The sequence below is a fragment of the Miniopterus natalensis genome, chromosome 15, assembly GCF_054644295.1.
Source record: "Miniopterus natalensis isolate mMinNat1 chromosome 15, mMinNat1.hap1, whole genome shotgun sequence".
NCBI classification, from domain to species: domain Eukaryota; kingdom Metazoa; phylum Chordata; class Mammalia; order Chiroptera; family Miniopteridae; genus Miniopterus; species Miniopterus natalensis.
In genome coordinates this window covers 24,757,028-24,773,179 of record NC_142095.1, presented here as the reverse complement: position 1 = coordinate 24,773,179, position 16,152 = coordinate 24,757,028, and the positions used below count along the sequence as shown (strand labels likewise).

Here is a 16,152-nt window from a genome sequence, read left to right as displayed (position 1 = left end):
GTGTGGTTAGAAAATAACCATGTTTCCAAATCCCTTAAAATGTGAGGGTCTCTAAGTGCTGCAAAGGGAGGGGAGCAGTGAGTGGACTGTGAGACGCCATGTCCAGTGCTCACTGGATCCCCAGTGAAGAGCATTTCAGATGCTGACCAGGACAGGAGCTTAGCTCAGTCTCCAAAGATGCCATGTCCAGTGTGAAAGGACCAACTGGAGAAAGGAAACAGGGGCACAAATTGAGGACTAACCCTTTTCCTTTCCTCTCTGAATGGCAATCCTAAAATTATTCTACTTCCCAGAAGATGGACCCTACAGAACTTAACTGATGACCTACTTTTAGATTGTACCAAGCAGCAGATACATCAATTAATGTTGCTATGCTCCAGGGTTTGGTGGTAAGGCTGAAATTAGATTTATAGATTACCTGCCTCCACGCCGTGCGAGGAGTCAGAAACGCTTCATTTCCCCTCTCCTCCTGGCGCTGCCTGCTCCGGCCACTCCTTTCTTGCCATCCTTTCTCTTTGGTTTTTCTGTGCTCCTCTCTTGCCCCTAGCTTCTCTCCCACTGCCTGGGCCTCATCATCATGAAAAATGCTGGTGTCCAATATGTCCCCATGTCCTGGGCCCCAAATGGAAGCAGCCTTGTGCAGAGCAATGCTGTGGGCTTTGATTTCCCACAGCCTCCTGAGAATGAATCTCCCTCTTCCCCGTGCAGTCCGGGAAGAGAGTCTGATCACAGTCCCAGATCATGTTGAGACTCTCTGTGAAATACCGTCGGGTGACACGTAGGAAATAAATGACTCCTGAAAGGGTCTGGAGGCTGGTTCCAGAAAACACTTTGTCTTCTAACATTGCCTTCTACTCACTTTTATTGGACTGTTTTCATGAGAGCTCTGATCATGAATGAATGCCCCCAGGAAACCATGGTCCATGCCCTGCTCTTACATGAGACGTCTGGCTACAAAGACAAGAGACCAGGCTCACTCAGAACAACTACACTGCTCCTGTCACTCTGGGACATTTTTGTCCCAGAAATGGCTATGTGTGTTTTTCATGCAACTAGCATTTACCAGGCCCTCACTATGCTAGGTACTAGGATGGCACAATACAAGGCATAACCCATACCCTCAAGGAGGCTGTGCCAGGCAAAGTCCATGGGGCTCACAATCTACATCTGTTGTCCCCCCCACTCCACCAAAAAAAAAAAAAAAAAGGCACTACTGCTTAATGACTCAGATGAGGCAGAGAGTGCACGCTCGCCCTGCAAAGTTAGTTTCAATACCGTGCAAATGCAGCTTCTAGATGAGCCCCCCCAGCTACCTTCTGCACTGCAGCTCCTAAGCTCTACTCCTGAGCTTTGGAGCCACCACGCAGCTGCTGACAGATTACCAAATAGGCAGTGCTGACTTTGGCCTCTGAACACACTGTTCCATTGTTTCGTCCTACCTGCCTGCCCCCTCACCTGTCTGCAAATTCCTCATCCTCCAGTATCAGATTAATTTTCCCCCTTTTCTGAAGCCTTCCCTGGCTTCCCCAGCAAGATTTCAGTTCTTTGCTTATGATACCTCCCTACTCCATGCATGGGAACAGAAAGTATAATAGGGGCAGATGTTTGCTGGATATTTGGGACACTATAGTCCTTGGGGGCAGGGACTTCTGTGGTGTGTTGCATTCTCTAAGACAGACATAACAGGACCCCCCAACCCTTATGAGTAAGAAGATACTAGGTTATTGTTCTTCATCAAAATGTGGCACCTGACCAGGCTAGTGTGGCTCAGTGGTTGAGCATCCACCCATGAACCAAGAGGTCACCAGTTCGATTCCCGGTCAGGGCACATGCCCAGGTTGCAGGCTCAGTCCCTAGTAGGGGGTGTGCAAGAGGTAGCCAATTGATGTTTCTCTCTTATCTATGTTTCTATCTCTCTATCCCTCTCCCTTCCTCTCTCTCTAAAATCAATAAAAACATATTAAAAAAAAAGAATTAGTAGCACTTTTTTAAAAAATGTGGGGCCTGTTTCCTCCCCTTGCATCTGGTGGGCACATGGCTATGGCTGAAGTGATGCTGGGTGACTTTTGAAACCAGGTTATAAAATGGATACAGCTTCTGCCTTCTCTTCTGGGATGCTTATTTTTGGGACCTGGCTTGCTGTGAGGAAGCTCAAGCAGGTCGCATGGAGAGATGTCAGCTGACACCAAGCATCAACCACAAGACACATGAGTGACAAACTTTTGGATGATTCCAGGCCTCAGCCCTTGAGCTGCCTCACATGGAATAGAGATGACCCTGTCCCAACTGTATTTTCATGAGAAAAATAAATCGTTGTACTAAGCCACTAAAGTCTTGGTGTGATTTGTTACCCAGTATGAAAGCAATGTCTCTTTCATCTCTTTAGGCCCAGCACCTAGCACAGGGAGTGAACAGAGTAGTCACCCCATGAATGTTTCAATGACTACAAATGATTCTTTGATCCGCAGTTACAGCTATTGTGTGATAGCTTTGGTGATGGTCATAGTCTGCTACTTGTTATTACCCTGAAGCCCTTGCTTGGAAGACCCTGTCGCGTTCTTTGGTGCGGCCCCCTGTGCCCTTTGTTCTCAGGCTTCCCTGCAATCCTCCGCTGAGCCTTTTGTCTAAGGACGCCTGGCTCCCTGGCCTCTGCTTAGCTAGCTTCCTCTCCCCAGACATCAGCTCATGGCCATTCTCACTCCCCCTTGTCTGAGTAGCTCTGTGATGCCCCATAGAGATGAAAGTCGTTCCAGTGTGGCTCCTTTTGGGCGCACCGACAGAGATCTTTTACAGCTCCCTCCGTCATAAGCCTGCCGGTGCACCCACCTGTGCGGCAGGCTGGGCCGCAATCACATTCTTCACCAACCCCAGAAAAGACTCGTGGATGCTGGGGAACCAATCTTCCCCTTTCTTGCCCAGAAGCGCCTCCTCAGAGGGCGGGTGGCCCAGGCATCCGAAAAGGGCAACCTGTTTCAGCTCTGAACTGTAAGCGACGAGAGCAGCTGGGAGGGAAGAGAGCTCTGCTGGGGAAAAGGCAGAGACGGCTGCTGGCATCTCCGTGAATCACACAGGGCTACGCAGCAGCTGAAAGACTCTTCAATCTCCTTGGTTCGTACAGGTGCCGATGGCCACTCTCCATCCCCATCTATTAATTCTCATTCATCCATCAAACATTTATCGAGGCCCTACAACATGCCATCCTCCTACTGAGGGGCCCACAAGCTCTCTGTTCTTTTCTTTTAGCAACAAATCTGTTAGCCTGGTGAACACCTCCAACACCCACCACACCTCATCGGGCAATTCCAGAAGGGCAGGCTGTCCTCACACAGACACCTCTCCCAGCCACGGCTCTGCAGGGTCCACCAGTGCTCAGTGACCCATGCCCCCGAGCTTCTCTCACCCTGAGGAAGGAGTCCAAGGCGCCGTTCTCCATGAACTCCGTGATGATCATCACCGGCCGGCTCTTGGTGACCACACCCTCCAGGCGAATGATGTTGGGATGGTCGAACTGGCCCATGATGCTCGCCTCGCTCAGAAAGTCCCGCCGCTGCTTCTCCGAGTAGCCAGCCTTCAGCGTCTTGATGGCCACATAGATTTCCCTCTTGCCCGGGAGTTTCAAGCGCCCCTTGTACACCTCTCCGAACTCGCCTGCAACAAGAATGAAGTTAGGCCTGCATCCTTCTGTTTGTGAAACCCCAAGGGGAGGCAGCTATCAAGAACAATGGTGCTAAAAGCGGAATTGTGGTTAAAGGGGCAGAAATGGAAATAGTGTTTTTCTCATTGGCTCTAATCAATTCTTAACACACAAAGAAGGAATACTGAAACACGTTCCTTAGTTCGGATCTTAGAAATAGCTCACGTAACTAAAGCAGAATTTCAGAACATATATGAGTTTGGTTTTCCCCATGTTTGGTTTTTCATTTGTCCCCACTGAATAATTGAACTGAAAGGGTCAGTTGCACTTCGGCAGAGGCGTAATTCATTTTTAGCAGAGCCTGGCACAAGAATGTCCCGGGGCTAGGGGACATGCTCAGGTTTTCAGTCCTCTGAATGAGATGATTAGTGTTTATGTTTCCATGTTGCCCTGAAAGCATTCATGTCTATTGGGTCCCCCAGAAAGTTGACCCTGAGAAGTTAGGAAGTTAGCAGACACTGTGCAGGATAAAAGGGAAGGGAGCAGGACTGGCCAGAGTTCTGGATCAACATGCAGACCTAACATTATGAAAAGAAAGGAGGAAGCGGTTATGGACAAGGGGAGCCCCAGATTGCAATGCAGACCTGACAGTCTTATCCCACCCAGTGGGGAGCTCCAGAGCAAACAGTGCCCATTCCAGAAAGTTCCAGGCTCTAGTACCCTCCCTCCCCCCATGCTCAGCCACTGGCTGCAGGAAGAGCTGGGTCTCTGCAGGAAAGCTGAGGCAGATCCTGAAGGCTCTGCAGCTGGAGGCTGGCAGCTACCTGCACTCCTGGCAGCTGAACAGCACTTGGTTTTCCCAAGCAAACAGGAGCTGCAGACCTCTACGGGTGCACAGCATTTAAACATTTCTGCAGTAAAATCACCGGGAGTAAAAGCAATCTGGTGACACTATTTCTTAGGTGCTTAAAAAATTCCGTTGAATCCTGTTAAGTGTACTTTCAAAAGTGATTTTATGTTTTAACTTGGTTTTCTAACTTCCAGCTCTTCCACATGAAGCAGTTTAGTATCTACCTGTAAGTGCATCACTGAAATGTGTGTCAGAGGTCTGACAGCAGAAACGTGGCTCTCTGCTGGGAAAACTGTCCTCTTTTACTTTCAGCTTCTGGAAGAAAATGATGAACCACACTGTGAGCAATCAGATAAATTACCGGCTGCATTAGAAAAGCCAGTTAACATCTCTGCTGCGAGTCAGTTGGGATCCTTTTGTTTTCTGCTACAAAAAAGATTGGAAGGAAGCTGCATGAAAGGGTCTTTCATGCAAAATTGCTCCAGAGTCAATGGAACTTGTTAGAATCTAGAGCTAGATTAGAGGTTGGGTTAAGCACCATTAGAAAGATTTCAACGTGGACCTCGCAATAACTAAGATAGTATCACATGTAACCTTGGCCTTGGCATTTAATCACATGCTGCTTTGGTGAACTGCTTGAGGTCATGTTCATAGCTTATGACGCTGCACTGTGGTGCCTGGTGCGTGGGAGGCATGTCTATAAAAGCTGAAATATCATATTTATTATTGTTGTTTTGGTTTTTGCTTTGCCCAGTCTTGGGTTCTGAACTGCTGGAGGCTCTATCCCTACTCTATCCAAAAGAAGTAGAAGTGCCAGTATTTACATTTTTATAAAAGACTGTTTGCTGCCCAGCCTGTGTGGCTCAGAGGTTGAGCATCGACCTAGGATCCAGGAGATCGAAGTTCAATTCCTGATCAGGGTAAGTGCCCAGGTTGCAGGCTTGATCCTCAGTAGGGAGCGTGCAGGAGGCAGCCAATCAATGACTCTCATCATTGATGTTTCTATCTCTTTCTCTCCCCTCCCTTCCTCTCTCTGAAATCAATAAAGATATATTAAAAAAAAAAAAAAAAGACTGTTTGCCCCAGCATCTTCTATGTCTGACCATCACCCAGGGGATGGTTGAAAACGGCACAGCCATCCTGCGCAATACAATGAGCTATTGAAAACTAATAGATGAGTGTTATGTAGTATGCATTCATATGGGGAGGCAGTGTTTATATGCAAAACTTAAAAAAAAAATTTGCTTCAGATTTATTTTTAGCTTCAAATTATTTTTTAAAATGGTTACCCTGGAATGGTGGGAATAGGAATGGGGAAGCACAGATTAGTAAACTTAGTTTAGTTACTTTTATGTTGTTTAAATTGTTACAATAAGCATTACTTTTGTAGTTCAGATAAGTACAATTTAAAAGCAAGTACTAAACAACAGTGTGTATGTATATATGTATGTGTACAGTATACGTATGCATGCAAAAGCATGTATGTGTCCATATACATGTATATGCATATATATGTATGTACATATGTGTCTATATGTATGTGTGTATATATGTGCAATTCATCCCTCTGACACCTTGACCTAGCAGATAGTCAATAACCATGAGCTGAATAAATACAAATTGCATATTTGATAAGTATACTAATTGAAGAATATTGGTATTTCTTGCTTGTCATAATAATGAGTTCTATTTTCTTTTAGTGAAAAGACATAGTTGAGAGTTGAGGGGAAAGGTAAGCTCATATTTTTCCTTGGAGGAGATAGTACACCAATATTTATTGACTACCTACTATGTTCCAGGCACTGCGCTAGGCTCTTTGCATGTCTTATTTCATTAATCCCCACTACACCTTCACGAGTTGACTATTATTATGTCCATTTCACTAATAAGGAAACTGAGGCACAAAGAAAACATTCTCCAAACCCCAGCTGTGAGTCAGAGCAAGAGTTGTCCGTGCCCACCCCTTCGCCTCTCAGTGGGGATGCTCAGTTAGTAGTGCCACAGGGAACAGAGCTGTGTGCACATGAAGCTAGAATCCAGGAACCATGGTGTCCTAACTGTGCACATTTAACAGTTCATATGCAGCTACTGTCACAGCAATTCAGTATCCCAGGAACAGCAAACACAGTGGGACTATCTCAGAGACAGAGGTCGCCGCCTGGTTAGTTGGGTGAGATCAGAATGCTTAGGAATCAATTTATCAATTTTTACACATCAGTGTGTGAAGTTTGGAAAAGTGTTCTGGATGAATCTGATGTTCCCCACGACATACACATAAACACCCAGGTGAGGAATTCTGTTCTACACTGGAGGTTCCCAAAGTTGGCTTCCCACTGCAACCACCTGGGGAGCTTTACAAAGTAGGGAGGCCTGGGTTCCACTTCCAGTGATCCCCATTAGTTGGTCTGGGTGCAACCTGGGCATGGACGTATTTAAAAGCTTCCTACAGGATCAGCTACATAAGTTGTGAGGCCTGATGCAAAATGAAAATGTAGGACTCCTTGTTCAAAAATTATCAACAACTTTAACACTGTGACAGCAGAGCATTAAGCTAAGTGTTGGCCTTTCTGGGTCTAAGGCCCAGCAGGACTGCACTGGTCACAGGGCCCTGAAGCCAGGCTTGGCAGCCCAGGTGGTTCTTAAGTACAGCCAGGGTTGAGAAGCACAGATCTAAACCACCCAAGGATCTTTCAAATAGATTAGTTCATAAACTGCCAAAGGCCCTGGAATATCTGGAATTTACTTCTACACCTGTGAATTCCTCTGAAAGCAGTGCTGCCTCTCACTGCACAGGGCCCGATGCAGAGGGCGGACTTTATAGATGTGAGTGAGAAGAAAGAAGGAAGAAAGAAGAAACCCACGAGTGTGGAGTGTGTGGCTTTGGAAAGTCCTATCGGCATGGAGCGGTGCGGATGGCATGACTTTCCTAACTGACAAATGTTGTTTCATTGTTTAATCTTTGTGGCTGATGTGTCTCCAAGTGTTTCTAACACTTCAGCTTTAAATTACATCCTGTGTGAGGGGCCTCATCATAGAGTTTTTAAAAATGATAAAATAAAAACATGCTCTCCTGAGAAGCTTTTTAAGGCAGTGAAACTACTCTGTATGATTCTCTCATGGTGGATATAAGACATTATACATTTGTCCAAACCCATGGAATGAACACCACCAAGAGTGACCCCTAATATAAACTATGGACTTTGGGTGATAATGTGCCCATGTAGGTTTATCACTTTTTACAGATGTACCACTCTGGTGGGGGACATTGATAGTGGGGGAGGCCATGCATGCTTAGGGGCAGGGGGCTTATGGGAAATCTCTGTTCCTTCCCATCAATTTTGCTGTGAAGCTAAAACTGTTCTAAAAAAAAAATAAAGTCTTAAAAATGCTCTCCTTGGATGGGGAGAGATGGACTCTGCAGTCAGTCATGATGGTGGTGGTCATTACTGCTCTCAGAAATGTGCTCTGTAATCACTGGAAAGCAGTGGCTTAAAGAACAGTGATTCTGTAAAAATAGCTCCTTTCCTGTCTGGCAAAGAAGTAACTTCATGTTCTCCAAACCCAGAGGTTTTCAAAGCACCACCTGCAAAGAAGCCCTCACTCAGAGGCTACCTCCACCCTGTAATTATATGGCCCCTTAGCACAGTTGGGGGAAACTCTGGCTGGAGTAGAGAAAGAAGGTCAAGTCTACGCCAAACCCAATACCTAACTTTGGGCACATCACTTCTCCAGCCTTACTTTTCTCAGCTCTATACAATAAAGAGAAATGATGGACTGGCGGCCCTTCCTAACAGGGTGTGGAGTCTGTGAGAAAGTGCTTTGTAAACTACAAACTGTTGGAGACATGTGTGGGTAGGGACTGGGGTGGGGACTGGAAGAGAAAAGGAAGGAAAAGTAGGTTCCTGCAGCCTAGTGGGACTTAAGGGAGGCTCACCCAAGACACAGCAGGGCTTTTTGCCAGGGGCAGTGGGAAAGTCCCACTGTGATATCTGGGCATGGAGGATGTCCCCAGGTAAGCCTAGGGTGCTAAAGTCTGGGGGCTCTGGCCCTCTAGCATCTCGATTACCTCATCAGGAGTGGGAGTCCATGGGCATATTGTCCTTGTTTGTAACGAACAGAAAATCAAGGCCTTGTGTGGCTTACAATCTAAGAAACTGCTGTCGCCTATGACCTTTGACTTCAGGTGCACGTACTATTCTTAAGAAACTATTTTTGCTTTTTTGACACCTTTCCTATAATGAAGGTCAGTACTTGAGGTCTGTGGTGCTTTTTGATTTGGCACGATTTGAACTCTAAAGAGCTTCCAAATCATGGCCATACAGCTTTCATTGTTTTAATAATTCATCATACTTAAAAAATATTTTCAACAAATCGAGCATCACCACTATATTTAAGTTAGACGCTTATAAGAAATGATTGAGTAGTGATTGTGGTTGATTCTTTCTCTGCAGATTCTTTACTGACAGTAAAGAATTATGCAACCAACCTAATTTGGGGCTGGCTGGACTTTGATTGGCATGTGTCTTTGCAGCTGACCTTGGATCCTCTCCTAAGGCAAAACCTCTCCATGGCCAGGACTCAGCTCTAGCTTCAGGCCAGTTTGGTGGCCAGTGGCTCTCAGCAGGGGTTCTTAAAGTGTGGCTCCTACCCACCAGCATCAGCATCGCCTGGGACCTTATTAGATAATGCAGATTCTTGAACCCCGCCTAGACCTACTGGATCAGAAGCTAAGCAGGTGAGGCCCTGTGACTTGGGTTTAACATGCCCCTGGGTAATTCTGATGCCTGGCTCAAATTTGAGAACAGTTACCCTCCAGGCTGTCAGCTGAGAGTCACTTATAAGTTTCAGCTCCTTGCCAGTTCCCCTTTCCTACTTTCCTTGACAAAATGACGAAGAGAGAGAAAGTGGTTCAGCGGCATTAAATACCTCAGCTATTAAATATAAAATCAGAAGGAAAGAATTTTCAATTTTTGAAAATGAAACATCCAACCTGCCAGCAGGTATTTCAAGCAGTAGCTGTTGGCTGAGTGCAGTGCGAATCTACACACAATTGCACTCTTTTTTTTTTAGCAGCATTTTTGAAGTCACAAACTGCCTTAGGGGGGAAAAAGGGGAAAGCAGAGCTTCTAGTTACTAATTCAAGCTTCCACCAGAAAAGTGACTTTTAAAGAATAAATTTAAACTAGATTTGAATTTCCAGCAAGTTTTATTACACAAGCCTGTGCAAGATAAGTAGGTTATTGCTGAACCAGGGATAGTAAAACCACGGCAGGCATTCCACTACCTCCTGACCCTGCACTCAGGGCAGGTATTACTAATTGATCATGACCCTATTCCTCCTTCTCCGCAGAGTCCCCCAGGTACCCATTACCAGGCTGCTGGAATTGGCGAATGAGATGGAACAGCCGCAGTGTCCACAATACCTAATACCTGGATGGTGAGAGCAAACCAGTTTTCCCTTTTCTTGTAGCTCTTTGTGGCTGTTAGACGACTGCATCCATATATACCATTTATTAGTTTCCTAACCTAAGCAAGCACGGATAATTAAAAATGCTAAATATCTTGAGTCTCATTGTTGTCCCTCTTAAGGCAGAACACAGACCACATTAGAAGAGGAGGACAGGATGATGGGATCAGGGTATCCCAGGAAGAACATGCTGTCCCCAGGAAATGTGGGACAGTCTTTGCAGCACACCACATGGGCATACTGAATTCCAGGACAGGATCCAAAGAGGCCTGGCCATTCCAAACTGCTGGATAGAGTTTACCAGCAGCAGCAATGTGCCGGTATACTTAGCTGCTGTTTTCCAGAACAATAACCAAAGTGGCAGGTAGTGTGGGAGTTACCTTCAGCAGACCCAGATCAGCCCTGTCTGGGTTGCAATTCTTGCTCTATCACCAACTCAACTGGCAGCCCAACCTTCAGCAAGCTAGCCTCTGAATGTTGATTTCCTCTCCAGTTTAAATACACACACACACTCATAAGGCTATTGGGAAGGTTAAATGAAATAATGCTTATAAAGTATACAGGCCAGTGTCAGGCACATGATGAATGTTTGGAACATGCCAACTATATTAATTATAATTACTGAAGACACCTATTTGCTTTCCTCTTCTAGAAATTTCCTTCTGTGACTCCTACCCAAAAGGAGGCCACCTTTACTCTGAATGAGCCCAAGAAAGTCAGGCTGGCAGGTGGCCTTTCTACCAAATCATCCCCAAGAAACCCATCCTCTTCTTCAAAGAGAGAGGTGGCGGGCCTTGCTGGGCCAGCCCTGGCGCACATTGCAAATCCCCTCTCCCCAGCTCCCCGCCCAGCCCTCCCACCACAAGCCTTCTCCCTCACAATAAGCCATGTGGGAAATGCTGAATCAGCAGCTGCTGCAGTCAGAGGAGGATGTGTTTATTAATTAAAATACAATTGGCATGTCTTCCTCTGGATGACACCTTCTGGTGACACCTCTACCAACATTTCCATGTACTTGACAGTCACGCTCAGGGCTGCTGCATAGCTATATAGGTTACACACTGCACAATCCAGGAGTGCCATTGACGCTGTAGGGCCCAGCCATATGTGGAAGCCCTGGTGTATGCTCTGGGCCAGTCTACTGATCACAATGACCAGAAGCAACCATTGGGAGTGCACTGGGAGTGACCTGTGGATGACCTCTGTCAGTCAGATTCACCGTTACAAAGAGCTGTTATTCTCCAAGGACACGGGATGGCCTGCTGCCCTCTCTCTACAGAGACTTCAACTTTCCCATTATCATCAGGGAGAAGAGGAAGGGTTGGCCTTCCTTCATTCCACGGGGCCACTTTCGGGGCACCCATGATCTTACTCCACCTCTCTCTAGTCCAGGAGTGGGGAAGATCCAGCCCGAGGGCCGTATCATTTGGTCTGGTCCTACCAAGGCAACCACAGGTGGGACTCTTAATTCAATAAATCTAGGAGCTTTTTTCATAGTTAATTAGTAAGTTGATAATTTTGTATGGCCCCCGAATGATGTTATAAATATCCAAATGGCCCTTGGCAGAAAAAAATCTTCCCTACCCCTGCTAGTCTCTCCTCATTCTCTCATACTCTACCCAGCTCTTATCCCTGTAATGATTTTCCCCAAAGGATCTACTTTCATTCAACCGTATACAACCAATACTTAATTGAGCACACCAGGCTAGGCATGAGACTAACAAAACCACTCATGTCCCCTTGTCCCCACAGAATGTTGAGCTTGGTGATGAAAGATGGACATTAAACAAATAATTACATAATGACAATGAATAATTATAATTCAGTCTTCTTGAATGGCATCACACCTGACTCATAATTACTTTTTTATTCCTTTGTTCAATACCTTCCACAACTTTAGAAGAAACTTTGGCAGTTGATACAATTCTTCAACCTCATAATTTCTAGATTTTACTCTATTGGCCTTTACTTTCCTGAACAACCACCACTTCCCACACCCAAGGGGCTGACAGCCTCCCTCTCCCTTCAAGATGTTTAACCCGATACCCCTTTATTTTGGCCATGGCATTTCTCCATGCCACATTTCCATCAACTCCAGTCACCAAGCCCAACTGTCACTCCATTCACCATGATGGGATACATTCCAGTTTAAATCAGTTTAGTTACTTCAGTGCAGCCTTACCACCCTGGATCTTAGCATCGCTGTATCAAACCCTCTCCAGGCAAAACCGCATAACTGGTCTCTATGCCTCCAAGGTTGTACCCACTCTTTCCCATCACCCCTTCCAGTCCAATCCAAACACAGTATCTATCTGTTTCATCTCCCCACCTCATTCCTATCACTCACCCTGCTCAGAAACCTGCAGGAGTTCACCATTTTCTCTAGGATAAAAATCATACCACAGTCTCTGGGTGTCTAGGCCTCAACCTGATTCTCTAGCCTCAATGCTCGATGCTTATTCGTAACAAATCCTTCCCCAGCAGACTTCTCCCCTCCTTGTCTTCAGGATGTGCTACACAGAGTGTCAGCCCACCCAAAGACCCCCAAGTCCCTCTTCTCTGGCTCCTTCCCTGCCATCAAGCCTCTCCTTCTCCCATCTCCATCTACATGTTCTCTGGGACCCTTGTTTTAGCTCTGAATCACCTATCCTACTCTTATGGAGTGGCACTGTGTTTCTATGTTAGACAATTACCCCTGCAGAACAGGATTGCTAGGCATTCAGTGTATTTTCTAGAATCCACTGTGCCAGTCACAGGCACAGAATCAATGTTTAATTAATAAATATCTTGCACTCTCAACTTAATCCCTCCTGCAACAAGCATGATCCTCTCCTCTGGCTCTAACTCAGCAGGCATAGGCTGGTTCCTTTGCGACTTCTTTGAAATAACCTTGCATAGCCTGAAACTGCTAGTCAGTGTTCAACTACCAGCTCTCCAGAAAACAAAGAAATGAATACCCCTGATTTGTAGCATTTGCCAATGCCCATGGTGTAAATACTCCTACCATGACTGATGTCAAGCAACCAACACGAAATGGCTGAACATGGGGCTGGAAAGAGATGCACACTATTGGCTCTTGCAAGGTAGTGAACCTGGCTCCAGTACACCACTTCTGGAAAGTCATGTTAATTTTCTCCCTTTACTCACTAAATTTTCCTCTTCTGTCTCATTATCTCATGAGTTTCACAAAAACTTACTTTTTCTACTAGTTTTTACCTTTGAAAGCTCAAGCCAAATGTTATCTCCTTTGTGAAATCTTCTTGATCCCCCCACCCACTCCCAAAATAATGCTGAACACTGCTGTGTTGGCTCAATACTTTGTACACACCTGTCGGGGATGGCATAAAGTACCGAACACATTATTACTGGTCTGTTTGACACTAAGACTATCAAACCTATGAGGGAAAGACCGGTTTGTGTACCTCTAGAATTCCACACCCAGCATGCAAGAGATATTCAGGAAGAGCCTGATGAAGAAATAAGTGAAGGAAGGACAAATGACTTCTGATTTTTCTTTTCATGTTTCATTACCATTTTGCAACCCAGTTTTTACCCCTTGCTCCAAATACACTGTATAGATCTTACCTTACAAAATTTTTGTTTTGAACTCAACCTTCACACCCGCTCTTTTAGCACAAAGTGAAGCCAGTCTCAGTGAGGCAGGGTGTGGAAGAAGTGAGAGTAGGGACAAAGGAGAAAAAGAACTGGAGAATGGAGAAAGATTGGCCCCAACCAAGAGTGTCTTCTGTTAAAATGGCACTAAGTTACACACAGTGAATTGCCATCCACACGGATTAGCTCTGGGATTTCTTAATCTCGAGGAGATGGGTGTCTGGTTGAGGGTGGTCAGCAGCAACCAGGCAGAGATCTTTATCCCAAGCTGCTGGGCATCTTATAAACTGCTAAATGTATTAATCCTTCCCCAGCACCATGTGAGCCACAAAGAGGGCCGAGCTTCTCTGAGCAGAATACACAGACGTGAGCTAAGTCTACACAAAAATGGAAGGTGAAGAATGAAGCAGGGCCATCAACTGCCCCTTTATAGGCATCCAGCAGTCGGAGAGCTCACCCCACATTGTATCTCCTTGGCAGGATCATAAGAGAGAAGGCTTTTTACCCCTCCCCCTGACAAAGGCAGAAAGGGGCTGATGTGTGCTCTCTGGGATGAAATGCAGTCCAGGACACACTGCTCTAAGCACATGACATAAATAACAACATTAAAATCACCAGCACCATTACCACATGACATAACAACAATTAATAATGTAGGGAAACGGTGCAGGGCTGAACGTCTGCCTCCCCAACACGCTTTCAGGTTCGCTGGAGAAATCCGAGCCCCTAAGAGTACTCCAGTGTATCTGGTCTCCAGCCTTCCAAGGCAGGATGCTTAAATATGTCAGCGTCTAAGGAGTTAGAGAAAATTATCTGCACAGAAGTGAAAGTCGTGGTTCAGTAACATATTTAATGAAAGTCAATGGGAAATATGTATGGACTCATGTGGATCAGATTATGGCCAGCCGGCCGGAGCTCCTGAGGGGCCGGGGGAGGAGAGTGGTGCCCTCACAGGGAGCGTGCCAGCACCCACCGCGGTGATGCCGTGAGGCTGGAGCTCTCTGCGCGGAACACCAGGGCGTGGGAAGGATGTCCTAATGGGCAAGCTTTCAGACGCGACTTCCAATTTCACAGATGGCTTTTTGACCCCTCAGTGCATTAAGGGAGGCAGGGAATGGAAGAATGGTGACCTTCCCCTAAAGATAATATATGAAGTGGCCGTGTGTAAGACTTCGACTAACCATATTTTATGGAGATAAAATATTATTGGAAGAGGCAACTCCTTGGTTCTCCAAATACATGAATACAGCACTTCTAGGCATAGGAGCTAAAAAAGACTGAGGCATATGCGTGTGACCAGAGCTTGAACAATGGCTAATAAGAATTGAAGAAAAAAGACAAAGGACATTGTAGAAGAGAATAAAGGTAGGAATGAGACACAAAGCAGACATATCTTTAAAGAAGACTCAAAAGAAGCAGCAGCAGAGGCAATAAAGAGGTTGCTTACAAAGTAATGATATTTTGCTCACTTATGTTACTAAGACTGGGTTCACTGTCACATTGACTCAACTACCGATCCATTGAAGGAAGATGAACATTCTAGATCAGTCTTTAGGTGAGATTTCCTGAGAGCATCTCAGGCAGTTAGTTCTCTGCTGGGCTGGGTTTCTATTCCAATGCAGTAAGATGCATGAGAGAACACACGTTTCTTGAGAGTGAAACTCGTCTTGTGTTACCATTCATATCATAGATCTTCTGTAGCAAATGTGGTTATGGGTGGGTTTTCTTCTGGAAACAGTGGTTCCTCTTCAATTCCTCATGGTCTGTCTCCAAATGCACGCATGTAGGAAAGGAGAACTGAACGCATGGGGAGAAATCTTGGTCCAAAGGCATGGAGGTGTCATTGTCAGTGAGTGGGATACTAGCTCCAGCTTTCAAAATATTTCTATTTCTTTCAAAGTCTTCTCAACTGAGTATCCTACATCTTTTTCCTTATTTGAATTTGATGGTCTATTTCCAGAGCTATTTCTGAATCTTTTAAAACTACAGCTGACTTCTCTGCAACACCAGACATGGCCACCATGATCAAGGTCCCCCAAAGATCCCTAGAAACACATTGTAGATGGTCAAACTCATCTTCTAGGGAGAAAAATGGTAGAGAACACCTAGAGTGGTGGGCAGAAGATGTTTGGACACCAAGAGAACAGAAACGAGGGGGGCGGGGAGAGTCATACCTGCTCCGATGACCTCTTCAATTTTCACAAAAGATACATCAATCTCCTTGGCGAACTCCCGGACAGCTTCGTTGGGGTCTTCATAAGTGAAAGGGTCAATGTAGATCTTCATCCCTGGGGAGCCTTATTGGAGGAGATAAGCAGGGTTAACATCCCAAAGAGGAACGGTGGTCACTAAGCACTGGCTGCTGTCCTCAGCAGTGAGGGTCTGGCTGGGGGGCGGCCCTCTCCTGCACCCAGACTGCCTCTCCTTGCCCTGCTGGGCTCCCCATCTCCCTTCCCTCGGGGCCACGCTAGCCTGGTTCTCTGTCCTCTCCTTCTCCTCCACATTCTCTCCTGTATTTGAGCTCTTGAAGAAAAGTGGAACAGATTACTTATAAGTGACAGATCAGGACCAGTTCCCTTACCGGGCGCT

At 45.8% G+C, this 16,152-nt stretch overlaps 1 protein-coding gene across 1 annotated transcript in view; it reads right to left on the bottom strand.

The window, feature by feature from the left end:
- The window catches only part of EPHB1 (EPH receptor B1), a 392,210-nt gene that overhangs the window by 44,396 nt on the left and 331,662 nt on the right, over positions 1-16,152 (bottom strand). The window contains exons 10-11 of the mRNA XM_087824947.1: positions 15,738-15,860; positions 3,401-3,648 (exon numbers count right to left, since the gene is read on the bottom strand). Coding sequence (XP_087681073.1) covers positions 3,401-3,648; positions 15,738-15,860 — 371 coding nt within the window. The remainder of the gene's footprint in view (positions 1-3,400; positions 3,649-15,737; positions 15,861-16,152) is intronic.